Here is a 27,957-nt window from a genome sequence, read left to right on the forward strand (position 1 = left end):
ATGAAATTTTAATTCATTTCCTCATTTCTATTTATTTATATACAAATAATGCAGTGTTCAAAAATGACAAAAAAAACTGTTTTGGGTCCAACTCGGGCAATCAGTGGCTTCCTGTCCTGCTGAATACAGTAAAAGAATACTGTGAGCTCATATCCTGCCACACAGTCTGTCATTGTGGAAATAAAGTTTACTGTCGTGTCAATTTTTAATATGCAATACTGTAAACATATTTATTTCCATGGTTTTAATTTATTCAACTGTGAAAATGTATTTATTAGCATATTTACAGTACCTGACAGGGAACTGACCATAATTGCATAATGACTGTGGTAATGATAACAGCTTTCTGTTCAGTTCAGTAAATGTAGTAAATGACACTCATATATTTAAAGAGAAACAAAACAAATCTTTTAGTGTTTTGGATACGTTTATAAGAAAATAAGAGTAATAAATCTACCATGGTTCATATGAAAGCGGCTTTAATACAGTATGTTGAGATGTGATAACAATATACCATAAGCATGTGTATCATTATACATGGTTATAAAATTGTGCCTGAAAATGGATGCTTCCACAGGCAATACAGCGCTTCAGTCTGCTGGCTGGCGCGAGTACTGGGCCTGTCTCCTTCAGGGCAAGGTGGAATGTTCCAGAACACCGGTGGGGTGGGTGTTAAACTCTGGAGAGGTGGTGCAGTGCCCAGCATCTGAAGGGTTTGTGCTCTAGTTTTGATAACCACAGTGAAAAGTGACACCGTCAGTGTTGAGGTTGCACGATAAACAAAGTGCTTTTTGGTGAGCATCAGCGGGCTTCACAAGGTTCTGCGCTGTTTGATAAAGTGTGGCAGTGCGATTCGCTGCAGCCACATCTGCTCCTCTTTCACAGTCTCTGCTGACAACAGGGACAGCTTGTGCTCTTCTTCCAGTACTGTCTCTCTCTCTCCATTCAGACAACCAGGATAGGTCCATTTCAGCAGCAGCACTTGCCATAGCACTGATTTCACCATAGCTTTGGTCAGCACATAGTCTCTCACTGTAATAAACATTGTGACCCTGAACATAATCCTGCTGAAAAAACAGCTCAAGCTAGCTTTTGAAACAGCTGGTAGCCTGGTTCACCTGTTCTGACCAGCTCCCAGCTCAACATGGTTTAGCTGGTTGACCAGTTCAGACCAGCTCCCAGGTTGACATGGTTTGACCAGCTCCCAGCTCAGACAAGCTACCAGAACTATCTGGTTGACCAGCTCATACCTAGCTAGATAGACCCGCTTATGACCAACTTGTCCAGCACAATTTCCAAGCTGTTCAAGCTGGCCTAGCTGGATTTTACACCAGGGAAGGGCTTTGTGTACTACAAGGGTGAGAATTGGCCATATGTGTTAAACTGTATCATGAGAGAGGTCTCCATCAACAATAGTGCAACACAAGCAGGGTTATTGTACATGTCCATTTGGGTACACCATAAGGGATTGTGGTTTTCTATTCTTTTTGATTGTCAAAATTCTAAGTATTACTATTACATTTTTTTTTAAAACCTACATTATGTGAAGGTAGTTACAAGTTAGTGACCATCCCCGAAAGGGCTGGAGGCATTTCCATCATGCGCCCTCAGAGCACCAAAGAGAGTGTGTGTGTAGTGCAGTATGACTGGCAGAAGAAAATGGCCGACAACCGGAATGTGCTCCAATGCCCTTGGTGCTAGTCGTAAAGGAACGTATGGAGGGCTGATGGATGTGAATCATAAAAAGCCTTTCATCAAAATGTCTCATTCAGATTTCTTCCACTTGCTCATGATTTAGCCCGATTGCTCATGTAAAGGTCAGGACCCATAAGACACAGCTCTTTGTACTGCTCATATTCAAACTCACATCAAAATGGCATCCTCTTGCTTTAGAGGAAATATGTCCTTCAGCTTGTCTGGTGGTGCGTGGGCTTACAGATAGGTAAATGCAGACATATTGGGACAGCTGTGTCAAATTGGTTGTTTTTCCTCTGTACTAATCAAATCTGTATTTCAACCTCCATTTGTTTCAGACATTGTGTAGACAAACTATATCACAGCAATATCACAACAATACCTCAAGTCCCCCAATTCCTAGTCAGCATTAGTATTGGGACTTTATGCATTGGGGACTTCATTCATTGAATGGCATTTTGTTGTAATATAGTTCAATATACAACATGTTCATGAAATAAATCTAAGCATTTCAGAAGAATAAAACTATTTCTGGCACTGAGTTTGATTTTAAATACAATATACACTTAGTGAGCACTTTATTAGGTAGACCTGTACACCAGCTTCTTAATGCACATATTTAATCATGCAGACATGGTCAAGAGGTTCAGCTGTTTTTCAGACCAAATGTCAGAATAGGGAAGAAATGTGATCTAAGTGACTTTGACCATGGAATGATTGTTGGTGCCAGACATGGTGGTTTGAGTATCTCAGAAATTGCTGAGAAAATCCTGGGATTTTCACGCACAACAGAGAATGTTGCGAAAAACAAAAACATCCAGTGAGCAGCAGTTCTGCAGGCAGAAACACGTTTTTCATGAAAGAGGTCAAAGGAGAGGGCCAGACTGGTCGAAGCTGACAGGAAGGTGACAGTAACGGAAATAACCACACATTACAACAGTGGTATGCAGAAGACCACAACACGTCAAGCCTCAAAGTGGATAGGCTGCAGCAGCAGAAGACTTAATACGTCTTGAAAATAAGTCTAATAAATGCCTAATAAAGTGATCACTGAGTGTACATAGAAAAAGCAGCCATGTGCCATGACTGTCCAAATACTTTTGCATTCAGCGGTAGATAATGGTTAGATGTAAATATCAATAGATATACTCATAACAGTCTGCTTGCTTAAGTTTGGTCATAATACCACGTGTGCGTTTATGTAAGTTCTTGTTAACGTGACACTTTGTGACTGGTTTTAAATACAGGACCATGCTAGATAGCCCAGTCAGGACATCCATGCAGGCTAGTGTGTGCAGACAGAGGGAGTTCCACCTCTAAATGTGACAGTGACAGCCCGGCAGCTGCTCTCTCCAGCGGCTGTGCGCAGGTCTCTTTTCGGTCCGCTGTAGAGCGCTGTAAGAGAGGCCTGTGTGAGTGGTCTGGTCAGACAGTCGTTTCGATTTTCTCGATGATCTCCACGGTAGATTTGGAGGGGGAGAGCAGCGAGTACTCGTCCTGTTCGCCCAGGCTGCTGGGGCTGGACTCCCCGTCGGAGCTCAGCTCATCTTCGTCCTCCTCTTCGGAGTCTTCGTCGCACGACTCCAGGTAGTGTAGGCCCACCGCGTTGATCCCTGAGTCCTCCGAGCTGGAGGGCGAGGAGCAGTGGTCCATTTTGGGCGCTTGGGCTTTCTGAGCGGGCGGGGCGCATTTGCTCTCGGCTCCCAGGGCCGGCGGGGGCAGCTTGGGTGGCGGGGAGGCGGGGGCGGGGGCCGGGGCGGGGGCGGGCGGGGGCCGCTGCACGTAGCACATCTTGCCGTTGATGCGCTTGACGATGTAGTCGTCGACGAAGAGGTCGGAGATGACGCAGTACCTGGGCGACTCCGGGCAGGGCGGGGGCAGGAAGCAGGGCGCGGTCCTGAGGAAGCGCTCCGTCAGGGAGACGGACAGGTGGATGGTGTCCCTGCTGCCAGAGGGTGTGGCGGGCACCGGGGTGCTTGGGAGCTGGCACACGCTGGTCATGGGCTGGTACACGTATTTACCTGCAAGGACAGGAACGGAGAGCACGTTCATTACTGTAAGCTATGTGCATTACATTACATTACACTACATTACAGGCAGACATTTTCTTATCCAGAGCGACCTGCAAAGTGCAAAACCATAACCAAAAGGCACTGGAAGTACATTTCCACATAGATAAAAACATGAACCCTGTAGATTAATCTGATTAAAACAAACCCATCAAGAAGCAGTATTGTATTTATTAAATCAGTTTTAGCAAATACAACAGTCATTTATGCGCATATGAATGTTAATGAACCGCAGTGTCGCTCATGGCGTGTAGCGGTATCAACTCCCATGAAGCAGAGCATGATGGGAAACGTGTTGTGTCTCACCCCACGCCCCCGAGTTAGTGTCTCTCTGCCTCAGCTCAGCTCAGCTCACAGCAATATTTTCCCAAAAGGCAGTTCTCCTCAGGAGCGCACACTGCACTGTAAACAACACGCTTCCCAGAACTGCTTTCATCTCTCGGTCTGTGTTCAGCGTGCTGCCTCAGAATAAGAGGCTATGCTGGAGCTCCCTGAACTGTGCGTTAGAGCCAGAGATTCCCTGAGGGAGGTCTGTACTTCGTACGACAACAACTAGCTCCTACATTATTTCACCCCTCACACACACACACCTCCTAAAGTTCCTCACTCACTAACAGTCATTACAATGCGTTCATCCTTTTCTTTTTCTAACAATGTTAATGTAGCAATAGTGGAAGGTCACATTTATCTGTATTTTTTAATGTTTCAAGAATAATTGTGGGGAGAAAGGACCGTGGTTGCCTGTCAGTTTCCTGATTCATTTACAGAATATTCAGTTCAATCCAGTTTGGGGTGCCAATTCCATTTCCTAAATAATATAACCGATTATGTAAGATAGCTCAGATGCCACACTATACTGTTTTTTTCTTTGACAGAACAACCCACATGCAAAATACACAGGGGTCATATGTGATAAAACAGGGCAAAAGACGCAGCAGAAAACTGCACAGTATGTGCCTTCAGGTAAAATGAAGTTATATATTTACACCAAACCAACAGGGAATATTAGAAATATTCCAGGGTTTTGACCATTGAGCTCATGTTACTGTCCTGCTATATAACAGGAGGCAATATGTTGCTTTCCTTACTAGACTGTGCTCCACATTATCAGTTCTAAATCCATCAGAGGAAATTTACTACCAATTTACCAAATTCCAGACATGGAATTTTCACTGGCATACCATACGCCCCTGCAGACCCTGTGACCCCTGCATGCTCCTGGGGCCCACCCGCCTACTTCCCAAAAAACATTCAACCTGTGGCAAATCAAGTGTCTGTATTGTCAAATCGACATAGGTAGCCAATTGGCCTTTTTCTGAGATGCAATCCGCCCATCCTCACTTAATCCCTTTACTTCTCAAGTAAAAAAGTGGTGCTGAAAAACGGTGCAAAATACAACCGTACAAGCTAAAGCTTAAAAATTCACAGATACACAGCAAAATGTTCAGTCTTACAGCGGCCAGAGTGGACTCATGTAGACACTGTAAGAGTTGAGTTAACAACAGTGGCCATTTTATTGTGTAGTGTGAGTGCAGCTGGCACAAAGAAATGCACAGCAAGGCAGCCACTTAAGCCACTAGTATAGACAAGCAGCAAGTCGGAGAACAAGACAATATTGCTCTAGTGGGAGTAGGCTGATTTAATTTGATTTATTATTTACCACAATTATAGGGCTCTGCAGGCTAATTACCAGACAAAACCTTCTTCCTGCAAGAAAGACCAAAGAGTGACTGAAATTTATCTCACACCATAAAATGTTCTGTTCTAAATCAACTGAGAGTATTTGTGGTCTCTATTTACATTACGTTACAATATTGGCACTATAATATTGACGCTCTAATCCAGAGCGACGTACAGTTGATTAGACTAAGCAGGAGACAATCCTCCCCTGGATCAATGCAGTGTTACTGGCCTTGCTCAAGGGCCCAACGGCTGTGCAGATCTTATTGTTGCTACACCGGGATTAGAACCATTGTCCTTGCATTTACCTTAACCACTACGCTACAGGCCACCCATATTTGACTCATTTAATCTCTGTTAGAGTTGAATTAGAACTGGACATTTTACTGTGTAGACTATAGCCTACATTGTTCCTCATTGCTATGTGATGCACCCATCACCGTCAATGCTGCTGAATGAAATAACGACGCAACATGATAAGCTGCCTATCATGAGAGCAGGGGGCCTCAGAACTTTTCAGAGGGGTGAGAAACTGGTACGCCATTGGTTATTGTAGTTCTGATCACTTTGTCGGCACTTGTGTTTAACTGCGGTTTTTCTAAAGTAGTTTCTTCCCCAAAAGAACAACAAAAATACTTCAACACAGTTCAACACAGGACAAATGCATCACCCATACCCCACACTCGTATATTGCAACAGGAACAGGGGAACCCAGGGGAAGTGTCTGATTTTGGAAGCAGTGATTGTGTGGGTCACTTCAGGTAGCGCAGATTTGCTCAACCGACCACCTACTCTTAGGATGCCATCAACCATCACAGGATCCAGTTTGTACAGATGACTTGATTTCTTTATAGCCTTTCCATTGCTCAAATTTGAGATTTCCTCGCTGCTTTTACACAAAACGAACTTGTTTTCTCAGCTATATCAAGATCCTCCAATGAAAGTTTGTGAGTCAACACTTTCTTTTGGACTTTTGGTTTGACATCTAATATTCCATTATTGCCAGAATGAGTATTTCCTTTCACACCTCTGTTTAAGTGTGTCTTTGAGCTTTAAAATGGTAAATGGTTGGAATTTATATAGTGCCTTTATCCAAAGCGCTGTACAACTGATGCTTCTCATTCACCCATTCACACACACACTCACACACCAACGGCAATTGGCTGCCATGCAAGGCACCGACCAGCTCGTCAGGAGCCTTTGGGGGTTAGGTGTCTTGCTCAGGGACACTTCAACACAGCCCGGGCAGAACCGGCAACCCTCCAACTGCCAGACGACTGCTCTTACTGCCTGAGCCATGTCACCCCGTATTTAATAGCCATGTCACTGCTCATTTCAGGTCTTTCCATTTGGAAAAGTATGAAAGCAGCTTGCTGGTGGGACAAGACTCATCCCATTGGCTGAAGAAATGTGACACGAACAGAAGCTTCTTTATCTCAGGGTCATCATCCCAAATGAAATCCATCTTTCTGTCCCAGGCCATTGAAAGTGAACTCTGGCCCATTGATCCATGTTCCACTGAAGGAAGGCTTTGGCTGATAAGCCGCATGAAGCCGCATGAACTGGGTTCTCCTTTGAAGAGATCCATGCCTCCATTCCTCTACCTGGCCATTGATTACCCAGCCACGAAGGGTTTTAACAGGGTTCTAAAGTTCTTGAAGCATTGACACAGCCCAATGCTAGTGTTAAGTGGTGTCAAGTTAACCTCCTCAAGGTAAGAATATTTCCTTATATTCTTCAATTTTGGAATGTTGTCATGTGTCACTGGAATTGATTTTTGCATAAAAACATCAGGCAGTTGAGAAAGCTGTCACTGTCTGATGCAGCTACTTCCATGCCAGATATTTTATAACTGGTTACTGGGTTTCCTTGACCCATTATTTTCAAAGGTATCTGTTTTCTTACCAGGGGCGTGAAGCTGCATGGACAACTCCTCTGTACAAAATGTTGCCGAGCTCCCATCTAGGAAAGCGTATGTTTGTATGCATTTCGTTCCTTTCTCCAATTTCACTTTGAAAGGCACGATTGCTAGAGCTCACTCTTTTGTTCCAACCCCAGTATGGCTACCAGTTGCCAGGGAGACAACTGCATCAAAATCAGTGGATTCCTTCATGTCATTTCGAGGCTTTCTTTGATTTTCCTTTGTTCGTATGTGCAAGATTGTTGGATGACTTTGTTTACACATATTGCAAGACATTCGCTTCTGACAACTGCTCACATGTACTCCTCTCTAAGCACCGAAAGCACATTCCTTTAGCTTTCAAGAACTCCACCTTTTCGGTATTTGGTTCGGTTTGAAATGTTTCACATACTTCCATTGAATGATTTTTGTTGCAGAACATGCAGGGCTTTGTGAAAACCAAGTTGTTCCTTATATCCTCTATCAGGTGCTATATGAAAACAACTGCGCACAAGATTCCTTGGTTCTCCAGATGTGTTTTGTTCCAAATAATATTTCTTTGTTGCATATTGTCAGTTTTGGTTTAATGAAAGATCTGAACTGAAGTGGTTTACCATGAAAGACAGAGATTTCTCTTTGTGGAAGTTGCATGTTGCTTGACCAGCAGTTCCGTAATTTCATTTCGCTTTTTCATGACATCAGCGAGAGAATCATTATAGTCTGAACAAGGGATATCTTTTGGAATTTCCTTTTCAATTGCGCTTTGGACAGGCCTTTCGGTTTGGACTGAGAATGGGCTTTGCATCTATGATTTAACCTGAGGTGGGTTTTGGGTTTATTTGAGCTATTTTGGTCAGGGTATATTCTTTCCTTTGTTTGAACCTTTTTTGCTGCCATTGGAGCAATATATTTTGGACGAAGTTGTCAGACTACTCAATTCCGTGTGTAAAAACTGGGACTCGGTAAGGACTTTAGCGTCAGCATCAGCTATTTTAGTCTGCAGTCTTAAGTTTTTCTTTCTTAGCTTTTATTTGCACTTCTTCCATGTCTAACTCAAGTTGCTCGTCCAGTGATCCTGATTGCGCCACCAGTCTAGCGCGTTGTACTTGAGCTTCGGACAGAGTGCTCGCCGCCCTGACTGGAGGCTTTACTTGGAGCCTTTTCTGTGGCCTGTGAAACGCAGTCATATGGCGATACAGATTCAACCGCAGCAACACCTTGCAAACCATCAGCCACTCGTACAAGTTCCCCACCCACCTCATCAGCTTTCAGCCAAAATTCAACACCGCCAAGAAACTCTTTGAAATGTATCAGTTTGGGTTCACAGCAGTCATTATGATCATGTTCCTTTTCCTCGTCAGGCAATAAAGCTTGAACAGGCACTCTCTGAACTCAGCCAAGTATTGATTAAAGACATCAACCTGTTGTTTTACTTCTTAATTTCTTAATCTGTGTCACCAGCCTCGATGAGATAATTTATTTCATTAAGCTTTCGCATGAGGACACCCAGCTTTCCTCTACGTGATGTGATTAGATTAAACAGTTGCTTTTCTATCCCAACCACCATCTCATCATCTATTACATCATTTTTACTCTTTATTTCTTTTCAGAGAGCATTTTTCAAGATTCAAACTTCATCCATTCATTCAAACTTTTCCTGAGCACAGCTGCCCATATTTTTAGTCATAGTCAACACTGTAGCTATTACTCATGGTTCACCACAGATGGTCTTCCCAACTTAAAGTCCCTCTTTTCCAGTAGTCCAAGGCTCCAAACTACATTACCCAAGCACGATTTAGATTTTTATGTATCGACCATTTGTTCCATGCCATGAAAAAAGCAGAAGCCTGGCTGGATTAACACACACTTCTCCCTCAGGTACCGTTAACAAAAATAAATATGCATTTGTCTGTTTATAGTATGAAAAGTGGTTGTAAATTAAACCCTGTAGTCAAACTTAACAAAAAACTGGTTACAATATGAATTGATGAGCAAGAGCATATTCAAAATAGTGTTTTTAAATTTTTGACTACCCATTTTCCATCGGCTCACCAGAAATTCAACTGCTTTACGCCATATAGCCTTTGCCCTCTCATGTCACCTCAAACGTGGCATCAAACACAACATTAGCCATATGAAAGATAAATATAATTCAAAATAATTCATCGTAATCATCCAAGGCCACACCTCAAAACCTCAATTTTAATTTAGTATGTTGAATTAAAATGGCTATAACAGTGTGTGTGTGTTTGTGTGTGGCATGTGTGTGTGGTGTGGGTGTGTATCCATGTGATACGATACACCTAGAGACAGACTGCTCAGTCATAGAGAAAGGGATTCCCCGCTGTGGCATTGGGCATTCCTACGGGACAGCCAAGCACAGACAGCAGTCAGGTCAGGATCCTTCCTAGTCCCCTGCGGCTCTCCCATTCTGGCCCAAAATAAACACCAGAACTCAGGGCTCACAACTGTAACCTCCTCTGTAATCTCTTCTCCTATCTCAGCCTGGGGAAGGGGGCACATTTGAAATACACTGTTCTGGGAACAGTCGCAGCTGCCAATTGCCTTTGGCTCTAATCAGTCTAGTGCACATCTGGACTTGTTTGCCACCAGCAGAAATCCTGCTCACTTCTAATCTCTGCTGATTGGAAATAATGACAATCATCTAGGTGGAATTTTCAACACGATTAGCCAATGCCAACACAACATATCAAATGGATTACTTTACTTACTCTAAACAAATTAATGGTTTTATGTTAGAAACACTGATAGCAGCTAAAGCAGAAAGCAAATATGACCACAACATATCAGCATAGTTTCTTTACTATATCCACCCTACTGTATGACTGTATGAATTACACTATGTTACTCTATGTTGCTTATAGCATTTCAACCACCTTTTATTGCTGCAAGATTAAAATACCAGTGTAGCTTAGGTTTGTCATATTTCTTTACTCCCCCAACTCCATTTGTATTTATGCACCAGCCATAACTGCAAAGCCTTCCTATTGCTGTAATACAGTATGGGACTATAATACAATATGGTATGAGACTCCTATGACAATTCGGGAGGGTGCAGATTAGCACATTTTTTCCCCAAAACCTATGGTTCTTTTATTAGTTTCTGTAGTCCACTGGCGAAGTTGAGCAGCCACTGAGATGGAGGACAGTATTGTACGATGATGAATGATGAAATCTTCTGAAGACGTCTACAATGCCATGAAAGCAACATCTGCTCTCTACAACCTTGCTTCCTTCTTTCACCTGTGAGTACACCACCCACAGAGTTGAGTGTGTGCCAATATGATAGGAGGCATATCTGAGTGAAAGGATTTAACCTATGGCCAATTCAACTGCTCCCTTGCTGCAAGCCTGTATCCAGGAGAGATTGAAGCTTACTTCCCAGGGTGATGTGATGCTATTCCTGATGATGTGCTGTCATGAGGGGTTAATTCATTAATGAGGAGCACTAGCCTGCTCAGGAGACAATAGAAGATGGTGGAGCACATCACAAGAGCCCCCAACAAAATGCTACAATTAGCTAAAGGCATTACAAGCTAGTAGCTAATAGCTTTATATTACCAGGTGCTGTAAATAGTTATCCAGATCAGAAGACTGCACCTTAGTTAACAGGAGATTTAGAAAGTAGCCTCCATATCTCAAAGAAGTGTCTCTACTCCTTCTCAGACACCTTACGCCACATGCTGTGATGCTGAAGAGGAGCCACCCACTCTCTCCCCGCATACTTTCTTTCTGCAGTACCTGCGGGAGTCTGAGAGTCACTGTGAACTGACAGCAGCTCGCTTTCATGCAAAGGAATCATTTCTGTCTTAATGCTTTCGATGAATATACATGCACAAGTATGTCCAGTTCTGTCTGTATTTATATAGTTAGGCATTAGCAAACACTTATGCAGAGAGACTTACAACAGTGAACACATACCATACAGATTTAGGCAACACACAGCACTGATAATACAGTAAATCATTAGAGTCAAAATCAATAGTAGTAGTGGCAATCAATAAATAATCTGAAACAGTTTACAGTTACATGCCATAGAAGATGCAAGAGGGGAATGGATAAAGTAGTACTATCAGGAAGCAAAAGGGTAAGAGAACACCTACAGGTTTAGCATAGCTACAGCTAATAAACCCATGTAAAATGAACAGCATCTACAAAGCCATGTCAGGATTCACGTTTTTAATTCACTTGGACATAGCTGCGGCTCATATGCACCTAGCACCATGTTGAGAGGGTAATTAGCCCACGCTTAGTGCTGGAGCATGCACAGCAATCCCACAGGAATAACTCTAAACACCATAAATAACACAGACCTGGGCCAGCCTTTTATATCACATCTTTAGACATTATCAACACGTAGATCATTCAGTCTCAATATCTGTTTGTTCTCCCATGAAAACATAACAGAACCTTGTAGGAAGTGATCACCAATGGTGTGAATGCCATTAAGATGAATGCATTGCCCCGTGGAATACTGAGCTGTATATTAAAATACACAAAATTTCATTCCACAGATAACATGCATCTAAATGCTATACAGATAACATGCATCTAAATGCTACATACAGTGCATCCGGAAAGTATTCACAGCGCTTCACTTTTTCCACATTTTGTTATGTTACAGCCATATTCCAAAATTGATTAAATTCATTTTTTCCCCTCCAAATTCTACACACAACACCCCATAATGACAACGTGAAAAAAGTTTTTTTGAGATTTCTCAAAATTGAGCTCAGGTGCATCCTGTTTCCACTGATCAACCTTGAGATGTTTCTACAGCTTAATTGGAGTCCACCTGTGGTAAATTCAGTTGATTGGACATGATTTGGAAAGGCACACACCTGTCTATATAAGGTCCCACAGTTGACAGTGCATGTCGGAGCACAAACCAAGCATGAAGTCAAAGGAATTGTCTGTAGACCTCCGAGACAGGATTGTCTCGAGGCACAAATCTGGGGAAGGGTATAGAAAAATTTCTGCTGCTTTGAAGGTCCCAATGAGCACAGTGGCCTCCATCATCCGTAAATGGAAGAAGTTCGGAACCACCAGGACTCTTCCTAGAGCTGGCCGCCCGTCTAAACTGAGCAATCGGGGGAGAAGGGCCTTAGTCAGGGAGGTGACCAAGAACCCGATGGTCACTCTGTCAGAGCTCCAGCATTCCTCTGTGGAGAGAGGAGAACCTTCCAGAAGGACAACCATCTCTGCAGCAATCCACCAATCAGGCCTGTATGGTAGAGTGGCCAGACAGAAGCCACTCCTTAGTAAAAGGCACATGGCAGCCCGCCTGGAGTTTGCCAAACAGACACCTGAAGGACTCTCAGACCATGAGAAACAAAATTATCTGGTCTGATGAGACAAAGATTGAACTCTCTGGTGTGAATGCCAGGCGTCATGTTTGGAGGAAACCAGGCACCGCTCATCACCTGGCCAATACCATCCCTACAGTGAAGAATGGTGGTGGCAGCATCATGCTGTGGGGATGTTTTTCAGCGGCAGGAACTGGGAGACTAGTCAGGATTGAGGGAAAGATGAATGCAGCAATGTACAGAGACATCCTGGATGAAAAGGTGCTCCAGAGCGCTCTTGACCTCAGACTGGGGCGACGGTTCATCTTTCAGCAGGACAACGACCCTAAACACACAGCCAAGATATCAAAGGAGTGGCTTCAGGACAACTCTGTGAATGTCCTTGAGTGGCCCAGCCAGAGCCCAGACTTGAATCCGATTGAACATCTCTGGAGAGATCTGAAAATGGCTGTGCACCGACGCTCCCCATCCAACCTGATGGAGCTTGAGAGGTGCTGCAAAGAGGAATGAGCGAAACTGCACAAAGATAGGTGTGCCAAGCTTGTGGCATCATATTCAAAAAGACTTGAGGCTGTAATTGCTGCCAAAGGTGCATCAACAAAGTATTGAGCAAAGGCTGTGAATACTTATGTACATGTGATTTCTTAGTTTTTTATTTTTAATAAATTTGCAAAAATTTCAAAAAAACTTCTTTCATGTTGTCATTATGGGGTGTTGTGTGTAGAATTTTGAAAAAAAAAAAAAAATGTATTCCATTTTGGTGAAGCGAAAAGTGAAGCGCTGTGAATACTTTCCGGATGCACAGTATGTACCTGTATGTGTGATGCAAGAAAATTGAATTACAACAAACAGTACACATTGTGCTCCTGGTTATAACAAATCTCTTGGGATTGAAACCTTGTCATGTCTATAATTGAGATATCTTATAGGCATAGACCGGTTTATTCAAACAGCAAACAGCTGGTAGAGAGTGGCCAGGCAGTGCAGTGTGCGTGTGTCTATGTGTGTGTATGTGTGTGTGTATGGGTGTGTGTGTGTGTGTATGTGTGTATGTGTGTTTGTATGCGTGTGTGCATGTGTCTGTGTGTGTGTGTATGTTTGTGCAAGCGGGTGTGCGAGCCTGTGTGTCTATGTGTGTGTGTGTGCCTGTGTGTGTTTGTGTGTGTCTGTGGGTGTGTGTGTGTAGGTGTGTATGTGCGTGCGTGTGTATGTGTGTGTGTGCATGTGTGTGTGTATGTGTGTGTGTGTGGGTGTGTGTGCGTGTGCGTGTTTGTGTGTGTGCGTGCGTGCGTGCGTGCGTGCGTGTGCGTGTGTGCTGCTGGCCCGCAATTACAAGCTTCACCGCTTCCTTTCTTGACTCAGCCGCCATGCATGAAGACAAATGACAACATTGGAGAACTGCGTCATTCTCATCATTTACCAGGCCAGTACAAGGCCACGTGTGTTCTGGGGCCCGGTACATCTGGTATCTGTGGTGACAGTGGTGGAGGAATCACTTCATAATGGAGTCTCACTGATTTAGAACCCCTTTATTGCCTCTCCATTCCCCATTCACTGGAAGGACCTTGCAATATATCCTATAGCATGAGCCTCAAACCACCGTGCTGCTGCCAGACATGCAGTTTCTCCTGACTCATTTTCCTGTTGAAGTCAATGGAAAAAATATTCAGGAGAAACAATTCTTGTAGTATCTATTGTATATCTGACAGCAGCACAGAGGCTCATTTGATACCATGGACCCTTGATGATTTAAAGCCATACAAAATAAATACGAAATCAGAAAAAGCCGAAAAAGACAGGGTGACCCCAAACATATGAACGGTAGTGTATATATAGTATACGAGTGTGCGTGTGTGTTAGTTTCTTCTTAAAAAGGAGGCAAGACACAATTGCACCACAGTGCAGGAACAGCTTTGTGCTGGGGAGCTTGGTAAGCAAGACTGGCTGGCAGAGCATCTCTACTGAACCCAACCCCTGTGTATGATTTCCACAGGCTCTGGCTTTACTGTTTTATCATTATTAATGATTCATAGCCCCTCTGTTATATCAGAGCTAAGGAAGCTTCGTCAGTTTGAATCACTATTTAACTTTTGTTTAATACTTTACTACAGTACATCTCAGTTTCTGTGTTCAACAGAAAATCCTTTGCTGAAAGGACCAAGAGAGCAGAATTTGATGGAATTTGAATTGGACTGGCCACATCCCATGGAATGTTGAATTAGATTGACAGAAAATGGAATTTAAGTGTTAGGGATTAAAATTCCTATCAGTCACATGAAAGAACCTCCTTACATCGTACAAGTAACTTACCACAAAATATCAAAAATTACATCATTCATTTGTAAAATGATTCCTATCTATTATCTAGTACTAAGTGTATAACCAAAACTGTGAAATCACACCATAATGTCTGTCTACATTTTGAAGACTTTAGGGTTGACCATGGGGTTAAAGCTAAGATTTCTGGGAACTTGAGTCTTCTTCCACCATGTTCCACAAAATGGAAGTAGGGATTAACAAAATATAATTATGTATTCTGTAAATGGCCACATTAACATTAATTGATATGGAAATTATAATGTTATGCAGCATTTCCTGTTCTTTGTATGATTACATGTTTAATGTACAAGCATATTAAGATATAAAGCCTTACTTACTACACCTAAAGTATGTATGTGAATTTCATTGAATTCTACTTCCTTTTATTCAAATTGGAATCCTGTTTGCTACCTCAATTCAAATTAAATTAAAATGCAAGAATTGAATTGGAATTAAAGAGGCATTTCTAATTCAATTCTGAATGGCGCACAAGCCTGCAAGAGATTGACAGGATTTTCACTTGTACTTTGCATATGCTTCAAGTAGTCTATTCACTAGCTCTCACTACAAGATGGGACATATCTCAAATAAAAGTACAGTGGAACATCTGATATGCAAACCTTGACAGTGATGTGAAAAGACACCAATTTTAATCATTTCAGGCATATCATTTCAACCCTTTATTAACTGGAATCGAGTACTTATGTTATGGCACAGTATGACTTATTTTTGTAGAAAAATAGACTAATAAATAATAAAAATAGACTAATCAAACCAGCAGTAATAGTTTTTATACACTGAATTTCCCAATTATGCATCTAATTTTCAATAAACTTTATATAACTATAATAAAATATTTGGCCTCTTATGCAAAATAAATAAAGATTTCCTACTCTCCATTACATGAACCTTGGTTGACTTTACAACATTATATTGGTCAGCAGTAGTAGTAAAACGTGCCTCCTTTGTAAAAGCTTCTAATTTCATATTTTCTCAGTGTGATGCCTTTTAATTCAATTCTCACTATTTGCATCAGCCATTAAATCTGAGGGTCCAGAGTTCAAATCGCATTGCTGCCCAGTCTCTGCCAACCCCCCAACCATCACCCAGCTGCCGTTAATTAATTAATGTGAACATTGACTAACTGACCATGTTGGTGATTAAAACCTACAGCCTGAGCTGACTAGTCAGGCTAACAGGGATAAGCTCCACCCTTGCATCTGGTTCCTTCCAAGGTTTCTTCCTATCTGACACCCAGGGCATTTTTGCCACAGTTACCCTACTGTAGACTTGCTCCTGTGGGGAGCTTAGGTCAGGGTCCACAGTAAAGCAATGTCAAATGTGTGTGAAATGCACAGTAGGTAAGAGCAGCAAGAAAACCGTGCCTTTTGTATCCATGTCCAAACAATATTTTTTTCCTAAATCTAGGTGGGTGTATGTGTATGCAAAGTAGAGTTTACACTGGAATTTAAAAGAATGACTAGGCAGTTAGTTTTCAGAAGCATTTCTATTTCATATAATATATTTAATATATACACTCGGTGAGCACTTCATTAGGTATCTATTAGACTTATTTATTTATTTATTGGCCTTCTACTGCTGTAGCGTATTCACTTAGAGGTTTGACGCGTTGTGTGTTCAGATATGCTGAAACATTCAACACATATTTTTCTAAAAACTGGCTTTTGAGTCATTCTTTTAATTAAAAAAAAAAAGAATTCTGCATCTACTGTACATAAAATGCAATATACAAATACATTTCATTTCATAAGCACATAAGCTCCAGTTTGATACATGTTGAGCATGAGGACAGTCTGACAATACCTCTTATCATATGTCTCTAATACTTCTGCAGTCCCACTGTATGATTGTTGTTGCATTAGAAAACAATTTTCAGATATGAAAACATTTTAATTATATTCCAGTTGCCTCAGGGAAAATCCTATTTAGCACCCTATAAAATTCTACATTTATACTGCATGAACCAGGACCTTCTACAAAAATAGTTTCTTACTGAAGATTATGCAACCCTTCGGCAGCTGCTGTGTGACAGAGTGAGCGGTTGTTACTTGGTAAAAGTAAACTCAACAGCGGTGATACATGTGACTTAACACTGAATATCAAAACCTGAATCTACACTCAGTAGAAGAACCACTTCTACTTTATTAGACTTATTTGTTTTACTTCTACTGTTATAGCCTATACACTTAAAGAGTTATGACGCGTTGTGTGTTCAGAGATGCTCTGCTTCTTCATTACTGTTGTAATGTGTGGTTATTTGCATTACTGTCACCTTCCTGTCAGCACTATTCTCTGCAAACACTAGGGACGAGTGTGCATGAAAATCCCAGGAGATCAGCAGTTTCTGAGATACTCAAACCACCCTGTCTGCCACCACCAATCATTCAAAGTCACTCAGATCACATTTTGTCCCCATTCTGATGGTTGATGTGAACATTAACTGAAGCTCCCTGTATCTACATGTATGCATTGCACTGCTGCCACACAATTGGCTGATTAGATAATCACATGAATAAGTAGGTGTAATAAAGTAAAGAAGTTCCTAATAAAGTTCTCGGTGAGTGTATGTGCATGAGCATGTCTGAATGGTTTGGTTCAAAGTCTTTTTATAATGAAAGCCCACCCCCCACCCCCCATATTCTGGTTTTAGGACAGGTGAAATTAAACTGACATTTGAGGGCGGTGTCCTGGATTCACCGTCAATCCTACCAAATACATTAATATGATCTGGGGGGATTTTTTTGGAGGAGAATGAGGATTAAGGATTTCTGTCCTCTCTGTGCATCTAGCCCATTCTACGAAAGGACAAGAAAATCCTTCCGTTATATTCCCTCTGGAGTTCTTATCTGAATAAACTGAACAAATCCATCTCTGCCAGACTGTGTCAACAATCTTTCTGGGACCAGATATTCAATTCAATTTCATTTTATTTGTATAGCAGTTTTTACAGAGACACTCAGAATGACGCTTTACAGTGGGCATACAAAAGAAAATTGGGCAAAAACTAGGCCTGAATCCCCAAAAAGCATACTTGGTTTTTGGTGGAATCATGCACTTCTATCCATCCATCCATTTTCTAACCACTTAATTCAGGTCAGGGTCATAATGGCAACCAGGCAAATAGGGTAGCCCAGTGACTTCATCCAACAAGGGGATTCTGAGGCGATCCCAGGTCCTAGGCTCCTGGGTCTCCTCCCAGCTGGACGTGTTTGGTACACCTCCAAAGAGAGGAGACCAGGGGGCATCCTTATCAGATGCCCGACCCACCTCAACCTACTCCTCTCAATGTGGAGGAGCAACGGCTCTACTCTGAGGTTGTTCCAGACAGCAGAGCTCCTCACAGTGTTAAGGAGACCAAGCCCTGCCACTTGTTTTTTTGATCTCACTCTTTCGGTCACCGCCCATAGCTCGTGAGAATAGGTGAGAATAGGAACAGAGATTCACTGGTAAATTAAGAATGTTGCCTATTGGCTCAGCTCCTTCTTCACTTCTCCTTATTCTATAACCCCAGGACACTTAAATTCCTACACCTGGGGCAATTATTTTCCCCCTCAGCTGAAGAGGACAAGCCATCATTTCCTGGGAGGGGACCATGTCCACAGTCTTAGAGGACTGGTGCTGATCCTCTTCTTAATCACACCACACTCCGCTCCATTCTAGTGCACATTACATTACATTACATTACAAGGCATTTAGCAGACGCTCTTATGTCCCTAGAGGACAGTACGGTTCCAAATCCTAGCGTGACCGTACAGATACAATCGGAATCCTTGAAGAATGCATGAACTTACGAACTACCATACCATGGTTGGCAGCTAGAATACCCTGAGTACAACAATCCAATAGCTAGTACAAAACAACAATATCTATATATAAGTGGCATTATAGTCTAAGGCAGGGGTCGGCAACCCTGGTCCTGGAGAGCCGCAGGGTGTGCTGGCTTTCGTCTCCACTTTAAAATAAGCAACCGATTCAGACCCAAGAAACCAGGTGAGGTGAGTTAACTGTGTGATCAACGGCTTTCACTGATCAATTAATGCCAAGTAACAACGAAAGCCAGCACACACTGCGGCTCTCCAGGACCAGGGTTGCCGACCCCTGGTCTAAGGCATATACAAGCTAATCATGGTGGTGAGGTAGGGAGGGAAAGGTGCAGCCTGAAGAGATGAGTCTTCAGTCTGCGTTTGAAAGTGGTCAGAGACTCTGCCATTCTGACATCCACAGGGAGGTAATTCCACCACAGTGGGGCCAGAACAGACAGCAGTCTTGACAGAGAAGTGCAGGTGTGGCGGGCGGGAGGTGCCAGGCAGCCCGAAGTGGCAGAACGGAGGGGTCTTGCTGGTGTATATGTCTTGATAAGCGATTGAATATATACAGGGGCTGATCCCTTAGCTGCCTGGTACGCAAGCACCAAAGTTTTAAATTTGATGCGAGCCATAAGGTGGAGGTTGCTGAGCAGGGGGGTGACATGTGAACGTCTTGGAACATTGAGTACCAGACTGGCTGCGGCATTCTGGATCAGTCTGTCTGATTACAGATGCTGGAAGGCCAGCCAGCAGAGAATTGCAACGGTCCAGGCGGGACAGGACCATTGCTTGCACAAGGAGCTGAGTGGAGTAGGTGGTGAGGAAGGGCCAGATTCTCCGGATGAACCTGCACGCCCGGGTCACCGTAGCAATGTTCTCGGAGAAGGACAGCCTGTTGTCCATCACCACTCCAAGGTTTCTTGAGCTAGGGGATGAGGTCACTATCCCATCAATGTTCACAGTAAGATGAGGCCAAACAGCAGAGATGCCCAAACTGGACACACACCAGACCTTGGCTGTGCCTTGTGATCCTGTCCATGAACACCAGGAACAACAAGGGAGGCAAGGCAGAGTCTGACACAACAAGCTTGATTTGATGCCAAGAAAACTTTAACAAATGGTCACATCATTAACACATCACGCCTAGCCAGGCTGATACCTTGCTTAGGCCTACACAACACAACACATCAGACCAAAAACTAACTCTGAAGTTACTTGAAATGTATCTCTGTCTAACTTACTTTAGACCTCAAACCCTGACCATGCACCACCAGCCAATCTAAAGTCAGCATCAGAAACTTCTAAATATCTACAATATCCATCATTGCAAAACTGCACCGTGCTTTTGTCAAGACTAGGTTACTGTAGTGCCCTTCTACATTACATTACATTACATTATTGGCATTTGGCAGATGCTCTTATCCAGAGCAATGTACAGTTGATTAGACTAAGCAGGAGACAATCCTGCCCTGGAGCAATGCAGGGTTAAGGGCCTTGCTCAAGGGCCCAATGGCTGTGCGGATCTTATTGTTGCTACACCGGGATTAGAACCACTGACCTTGCGTGTCCCAGTCATTTACCTTAACCACTACGCTATAGGCCGCCCCCCAACACAACACATGACCAAATGTCTATCAGGCTGTTCAAATACTGCTATTTATCCCATGACTTTAACATTACATAATTATTAACATCACTTTACTAGCTTCCTTTCAAATAGTGTTGATTTGAAAGTTCCACTTGAAACATTTAAAGCTTTAAAATGATTGGTGCTTTCTTATTAGACATCCAAACTCCCTAGTCCCCATAATCCCAAAAGATTACTTTGCTCTCAACAGCTACTTGCCTGTTCTGAGAGTAAATTAAAAAGTCTGATATAGAGCCAGACAGAGTTAAGTCTGGAAGTATGATACAGTATAATCTCAGTCTTACTGAGGTGTATATTTAGAACAAACATACTGCATGTGCCAACAGTTGATCTTCTGTGCTGAAAATCTGGTGGCGAGAGAAAATTAACATGTTAAGAATTCTCATAGGGTCTCCACCCTATTTTAATGATGGTCTTATAGTCTGTTAGTAGGAGGCACAGTCTCTGATTGTTTGGGGTCAATTTGACCCCTTTCTGTGCTTGACATCTCTAAAAAAACCTTAACCTTTTTTTGACCTTGATACTGTATGATTTTCACATTTTTCTATTTTGGTGGGATTAAATCGTAAAAATGCAATAAACATAATGCTATGTGAAGTCCAGTACCAACTTGGCTACAAATGTGTTGTGCAGTTTTATTTTGACCCTCTGTAACTGTATAAAATAAGAAAATATACAACCTTTTTTTGTTTTTTTCTCAGATTTCTTTGTGAATGATTCTGGAGGCATTTTCCCATACAAGTGCCAAATTTTTACTTACTGTTCCTTAGGCTCTAAAATGAAATGTTTCTCACAGATTTTTCATATTTATGGATAAAAGGCTAGCAATTTGGGAGACAAAAAGAAGGTGACACTACATATCAAAATGTTTCTATTACAATATTTTTGTGTTTATTTTTACTGTTGGGCTCAATTTGACCCCAAATTTAATTTTGGGGTCAAAATGTTTTAACACAAGATTTTTGTGTTAAAACATTGTTACAAGACCATTCTAAATCCCTTCCTAACATAGAAAAAGGCTCACTGACACGTTGACTCACCCTCTGCCTGTGTTTATAGTCCTTAAAGATGCAGTTGACGGGCCGGCACTCTGTACCAAAACATCGTACAGCTGTACAATAATTCAAGCTCATTGGGTTAAAGTTTGTTCTAATTGCCACAGCCAATGGCATTTCAATGTCAGCGCATTTACAGAGAAGGGGGAGGGATAAACAGTGTTGTGGTTTGAAGGTGTTTGTTGCTGCTATTCCTCTCTTGACCGTTAGAAGTCCAAAATGACCTATTGTACCTTTAACATAATAGGAGACTAAAGGCCACATCACTCACATACTGTATGGTTCACACATCGTTTGGATGCTGCTGCAGTCTTGGCACAACCAAGGCAACCAATTACATTTAATGTTCAAACTGCCATTCCCTCCGATTCTGATCATTCCCTCCCTATTCTGTCCCTCTCGTTCTCTTCACACAGTAAAATGAGCAAGATGAGTCCAGTCCTTGTTATCAAATCAAATCAACACAATTTTCACAAGGTTTTTTGCTGCATCGATGGACTCCCTGTCATCATTGGATAAGCCCCTGAAGGCAACCCTGGATAGAAAGATGCAATATCCCTCCCCTGGCCCAGTATTTAAAAACTTGAAATCTACATCAGAATTATCCGTATTTTGAAATCCCTTTTTTCACTATCCCAGATCAAATCAATCATGTTGGATTTGTCCCAGTTTTTATAGAATCTAGATTTGCAATCTTTGGATCTGTTTTTATCTGTTGGTCAAACATTTGTCTCACTGAATAATAAAAATAATTAAAAACAGTTATAAAAAATATCAATTTCAAGGCTTTCTTTAGACCACTTTTAGTGTTGTGGGTTCTTTAAAATATTGCCCATTTAGATATTGTTTTGGAAAAGGTTTCTGTTAATTAATGTGCACCCTTTCAGTGAGATCAAGATTATCCTGATTACCGATTACAGTATCAAACCTATCCAAATCCACACCTTAGAATTTATAAATACCCAGAACCAACATCTGATTTTGATTCTAGGTAAATTTGATTCTAGGTATCCCAATTTTTAGGATCAGGATCACAGCTTGTAGTTTTGAAATACCAAATTCTGAGATTTAATCCAACCTGATTACTGAAATCCTATCCAAAACAGTTTCGAAATACTGGGCCCTTCACACTGTTGACATAATTCCTCAAAACAAAAAAGGTGTAATTAAGACAAATTCACATCTTATTAAAACTATGGGATTGCTGTTGTAGTTTTAAGAAAAACCAGCATACACATGGATTCCCAGGACCGAGTTTGAAAACCACTGCCCTACCCCCTGCCCAAGGTGTCCCAATGTCAGCCATACTGGATTAATGGAAACATTACGACATGTGCTTAAATTAATAGAGGTAAATTATATTATATTATACAGTATTAGTATTGCAAGCTAGTTTCTGTTCTCTGGTACGCTGCACTTGTCACTGTTTTCCAGGAATGTTATAGGAAATACAGAAACTGTACCAGGGAGTAGTTCAAAAAGTTAAAATTAATTCCTAGATGAATAAGTAATTTTCTGTGTTTCTGTTTATTAATTACCTCCAGAGAGAACAAAGTGTGAACAAAGTGTATTTCCAGAGGAAATCAATAAATGTATGAACAGTCATTGCATGCATATTTATGAACTATATGACCAGTAGAATTTATAGTATATTTATTCGTATAGAATTTATAGAACAATAGTTGCAAATCTGTAGCACACGAACATGCACACGTACATACAAACACACACACACACACAAGTGCAGGCATGCATGCTCACACACAAACAAGCACACACATCCATTCACAAACATGCACAAATGCCATTTAATACAGGTAAAGCTACAGAAATGTCCTTTCCTAGTGCCTTGTCTTGGGAAAGCAAAACTTCATTTCATTTTTGGGTGAACTGCCCCTTTAAAGAACAAAGATGTATCTCCACTGTACCATTTCTAAAAGCGTACGTTCAACACAAAAACCCAGCATCAGCTCTCATTAGGCTGCGGTGCTGGAGTGTGATTCATTCGCAGGTACTTATAGCCTTTGTTGTAGTGAAATAATAGTGGTATCATTAGAAAAAGTTGTTAGCTGCCTGATTGAAGTTACATTTCAGGGACAAAATTGACCATTCCTCCATCCAGAAAATTCTCATTTTGACTCCTCGTTCTGTGACTTTCTTCATCTCTACTCTATGTAATTTTCTGTTTTTCCAGATACTGCACAATATACTCACATTATTAGGTAGACCTGTACACCAGGTTGTTAATGCAAATATTGAATTAGGCAATCATGTGGCAGCAACTAAATGCATTGAAAGCATTTGCGGACGTGGTAAAGAGGTTCAGCTGTTTTTCAGACCAAATGTCAGAATGGGGAAGAAATGTGATCAAAGTTACTTTGACCGTGTAATGATTGTTGGTGCCAGACAGGGTGGTTTGAGTAGACTGGTTGAAGCTGACAGGAAGATGACAGCAACGCAAATAACCAAGTGGATTGAGTTTCTCAGAAACTGCTGATCTCCCGGGGTTTTCATGCACAACAGTCCCTAGTGTTTAAAGAGAATGGTGCGAAAAACAAAAAACATCCAGTGAGCAGCAGTTCTGCAGACAGAAACGGCTTGTTAATGAGAGAGGTCAGAGGAGAATGGCCAGACTGGTCGAAACTGACAGGAAAGTGACAGTAACATGTAACTACGCATAACAACAGTAGTATGCAGAAGAACATTTCTGAACACACAACGCATCAAATCTGTAAGTGATTGGCTTCAGCAGTAGAAGACTTAATAAGTCTAAAAAATAAGTCTGATAAATAACTAATCAAGTGCTCACTGAGTGTATGTTGTAGAGCAATATGTTTGTTGTCAATAAAATTAAAAAATATAATATTTTAGTGTAGTTAGTCTTTAAATCTAAAAATAACCACAGTACCAGGCTAAAGAATTGTGCTAATTAGCAATTCCAAGTGATAAAGTTCCAAGTGGAACAAAATACTGGACAGGACTTTTACTTTCTGAACCTGGACTTTAGGAAGGTAAACATATAGTGCCAGGCCATGACACAGGTTATTTTGCTTGCAGCGTAATTGCCCAAGACACAAGTCATTTAATAACAACCTCAGTGGCAGTGGGATTGGTAAAACGTAAATCTTTCCTTGACCCCACGACAGCAGGGCATTCTTGCGTCTCAGCCACACCAGAAACTCATGGGGAGAATCATTATTCTAAAAGCTCTACTTCACCAATTAACTAAGGCCACACGAGACCAATCCACACTGCAGTAGATTCAGTGATGGTGTGAAATAACAAACCTGGACCCATGATGGGCTGCAGGTGCTAAGCCTCTGAAATAGGCTATGCTTCAGGAACTAGCTGAAGATGTGCAACATGGGAAGGGATATAAAAACAGCCACCGGCCAAACAAAAGCATGACAAAGAGATTTGATAATAAATGCATGTGGCTGGCATATTAAACAGCCTGCTTTAAACTGCTTTAACTTTGTCAGCATTTGTTTAACAGGAAAACTGCTTTGGGCTGTAAAGTGTCTGTCCATAGGGACTATAGCTGTGGATTTATCCCAGAAAAAATGAACATTTAACTGCAACAGCAAGCAGCCAATCTGTGCCCGGATAGTGTAGTTTGAAAGCGTGGGCCAAAAAATCCACAATGTCGTTTGTAAAGCATTTACAACTACATTGTAACAACAGTACGTCTCCTCTTTGCACTGTAAAGCAAGGATGAATGGTTTAGTTATTTCTGCAGTAATGAATTTGCTTTCTCCTCTGATAAACCGTTGATGTATACACAATTGTTGATATAAAAGATTGTGTACCATCGAATGATTCTAGGGCACTAATGGAGCTTTTGTCATTTTGAATAGAGTAATGTATTTTTGAACATGTGAAAAAATATCCAACCAAGTACAGGCCCTGCGGTCTGCCAGCAAATGCACAAAGCTCTATGAGGTGACTGTCAAAATTGGTCCGGATTATTAACTATTTTCGGTTAGAAATGAACAATATACACAACCTTCCTTGTGGTCCGACTAATGTGATTCTCTAAAGTGCTAGCCGTTAGCACTGGTCACTGGAATGTAATCCTGACTGTTCCAGCTGTGGCCTGGGGTCCTGTGGACTTATATGATCAGCTCGAAGGAAGTACAGTCATCAGGGACACCATCTCACTGGACAAAAGGGACTACAGCACTTGTTGACTAGGACCTTGGACAAAATTAACTGCTTTTTTAATGTACCATGCTTAATGTAATGACTAAGTAGCTCAGTGTCCGGACAATAGAGGGAGAATAGTGATGACTGGCAGGACAAACTCTACAGGACATAGGTATTTTTCACAGCTGCAAAAATAATGGTAGCTACTCCAGAGCTCAGACATGATTACAAACACGCAGCTTTCCAAATAGAACAAAAACAACGATGAACGATGAAATAACCGTAATAATAACCCTTAAGTTGAAAAAGCAACTACACAGAAATACATTTTCAGAAACGTTCCAAAACAGTCATTTATAGTATTAGATATTTCCCCAGGAATTCTCTCTTATTCACTTAATTGTTTACTATCAGTAACCGAATCTGAATAAAACAAGATTGCATCATTCTATTAAATGTTTAACACAATTCGTCTTATTGCGTCATTAATATGCTTATACTTAAAACTCCCGAGGTCGTACAAGTGACAGTTTTTCAAGCAGCCACATTCAGAAAATGGACGGATGTGGATCTGGTCCCAAATAAGAAGCCAGCCAAATGACTAGTCATTATATTATTCGATCGTCGATTGTTGCTACAGTTACAGTACTGTATATTAGAAAAACAAATAGCCTACTATATGTAGCGTGCGCGCGCGTCCAAGGGGCTGAACAATTCTGCAGTTTGACGAGTGAGGCGAAAGAACCCCTAAGGGGGCATGTCCCAAGGGCATACTATTTGCAGCTGTATATTTTTCACTAACGAAAACAGCACTCTGTTGGTAGATACTAGGCTATATCCTATGAAAATGTGCGTTGTGCGTTTATTATTTCAAATGATTGAAACCATTGTGGGCCTTCGTCCCCACAGCTATATGAGTAACAGTCTAACTAAGTGGAACAAAGTAGTATTCCAACCCGAATGTCTTTTTACAATCGGAATGTGAATCTTCTTTCAGGAACACGACACAATGAGCATAACACTTAGGCAAATCTAGGGTTCATCTACATTTCAGCCAGTTTTGCATAGGGTTGAATATCATCAATTACATGGAAAATACGTCTAAACGCGCACATAGAATTATAGGCCACCATATTATCCAGAATTCTGATATTTCAAACCGCGGTAACCCACATTAGTGCTGGCTGTTCGCATGCCTAGATGTGGATCAGAAGGCATACTTACAGTGACACCAACCCAAGTGGCAGCACCAGTGCAGCTTGAAGCACTTTCCGTGACTGTGAGTGGCACAGATGGACAGTCCATCGCATGGGAGAAAGTCAGGTCTCCCGGCGCAGCTCTTCGCAAGAGCCTGAGCTTCGTCCAACTTGTCACTCTTGGATACTCCAGAAGCGGCCATCATATAAATCCGTAGATCAAATCACAGCACAACAACACGCCCGCAAAGACTTCAAAAATCACCTTACTGAAAGCGAAGAAAGGGAATGCCGTCGTCAGTTTGGTATTTCTGTCAACAAAAAATATCACGTGCAAGAAAAAGGCTTCCCAGTATCTGTGCGTTACTCACAAAAACCTAGTCGTTCAGAAAAATATACTGTATAATTACATAAAATTAACTCTGTAAAGTTCATGCAATCTCAAACAAAGAAACTGAAAGATCCTGTCCCAATGGTGTCAGATTTGTTGTAAAAATACTCCATTGCACATGGAATTGCCAGTTTCCAAAAACGCACCCCGTTTAATCAAACAGTCTTAAATTAAATCCAGAAGCTGAACATCGGGGTTTTATTGTAAGATGCTACTGCGCTCATTGTTCCGTTTTACCACTTCCAGTCTGAACGCCCTTCTGTGTTTTCAACTTTATTACGACTCAGAAGGAAGTCTCGGGATCCGGTTACTTTCGATGCGGAGCTGCATGACTGCAGTTAGCCCCAGTTTTCGAAACGGTTCGTCATAAAGGAATGTGCTATGGTATTTATGCACATCCGTATTAAAATAACATAAAATTTTCCACAGAAAAAAATGACATCAAAATATATGAGTCGCTTTTATAATCGTAGCAAACCACTAAATTGGCTATGTTAATGTATGCCCAAAAAAGTAAGAAAGCGTCAGTCCAACAGGAATTTAGATTTAATTCTATCAGAAAGAAAAGTAAATACGTTCAGCATGCTTGATAAAAAAAATACAAAAAGCATATGCTATAAATGACAAACAGTAGTTATTTCATCGTAAAATCAGAACGAGCAGCAGAGTTAATTGGGGGTGTTTAATCAAAAATTGAACGGCTT

The 27,957-nt window shown here is 41.5% G+C and overlaps 1 protein-coding gene across 1 annotated transcript; it reads right to left on the bottom strand.

Moving 5' to 3' along the window:
* Positions 1-330: 330 nt before the first annotated feature.
* zgc:162707 (UPF0524 protein C3orf70 homolog B) lies at positions 331-27,957 on the bottom strand. The gene is made up of 2 exons (XM_061235756.1): positions 26,891-27,957; positions 331-3,716 (listed from the first exon to the last, which is right to left on the bottom strand). The coding sequence occupies exons 1-2, from the start codon at positions 27,066-27,068 to the stop codon at positions 3,121-3,123; spliced, it is 774 nt and encodes a 257-aa protein (XP_061091740.1). The 5' UTR covers positions 27,069-27,957; the 3' UTR covers positions 331-3,120.

This window comes from Conger conger, chromosome 3 (genome assembly GCF_963514075.1).
Source record: "Conger conger chromosome 3, fConCon1.1, whole genome shotgun sequence".
In the NCBI taxonomy this organism is placed as follows: Eukaryota; Metazoa; Chordata; class Actinopteri; order Anguilliformes; family Congridae; genus Conger; species Conger conger.

Coding starts and splice junctions, on each gene's coding strand:
- zgc:162707 (XM_061235756.1), bottom strand. CDS start 27,068: ATGATGGCCGCTTCTGGAGTATCCAAGAGTGACAAGTTGGACGAAGCT. Junction 3,717..26,890: donor CCACTTGGGTTGGTGTCACT/GTAAGTATGCCT, acceptor CTGTCCTTGCAG/GTAAATACGTGTACCAGCCC.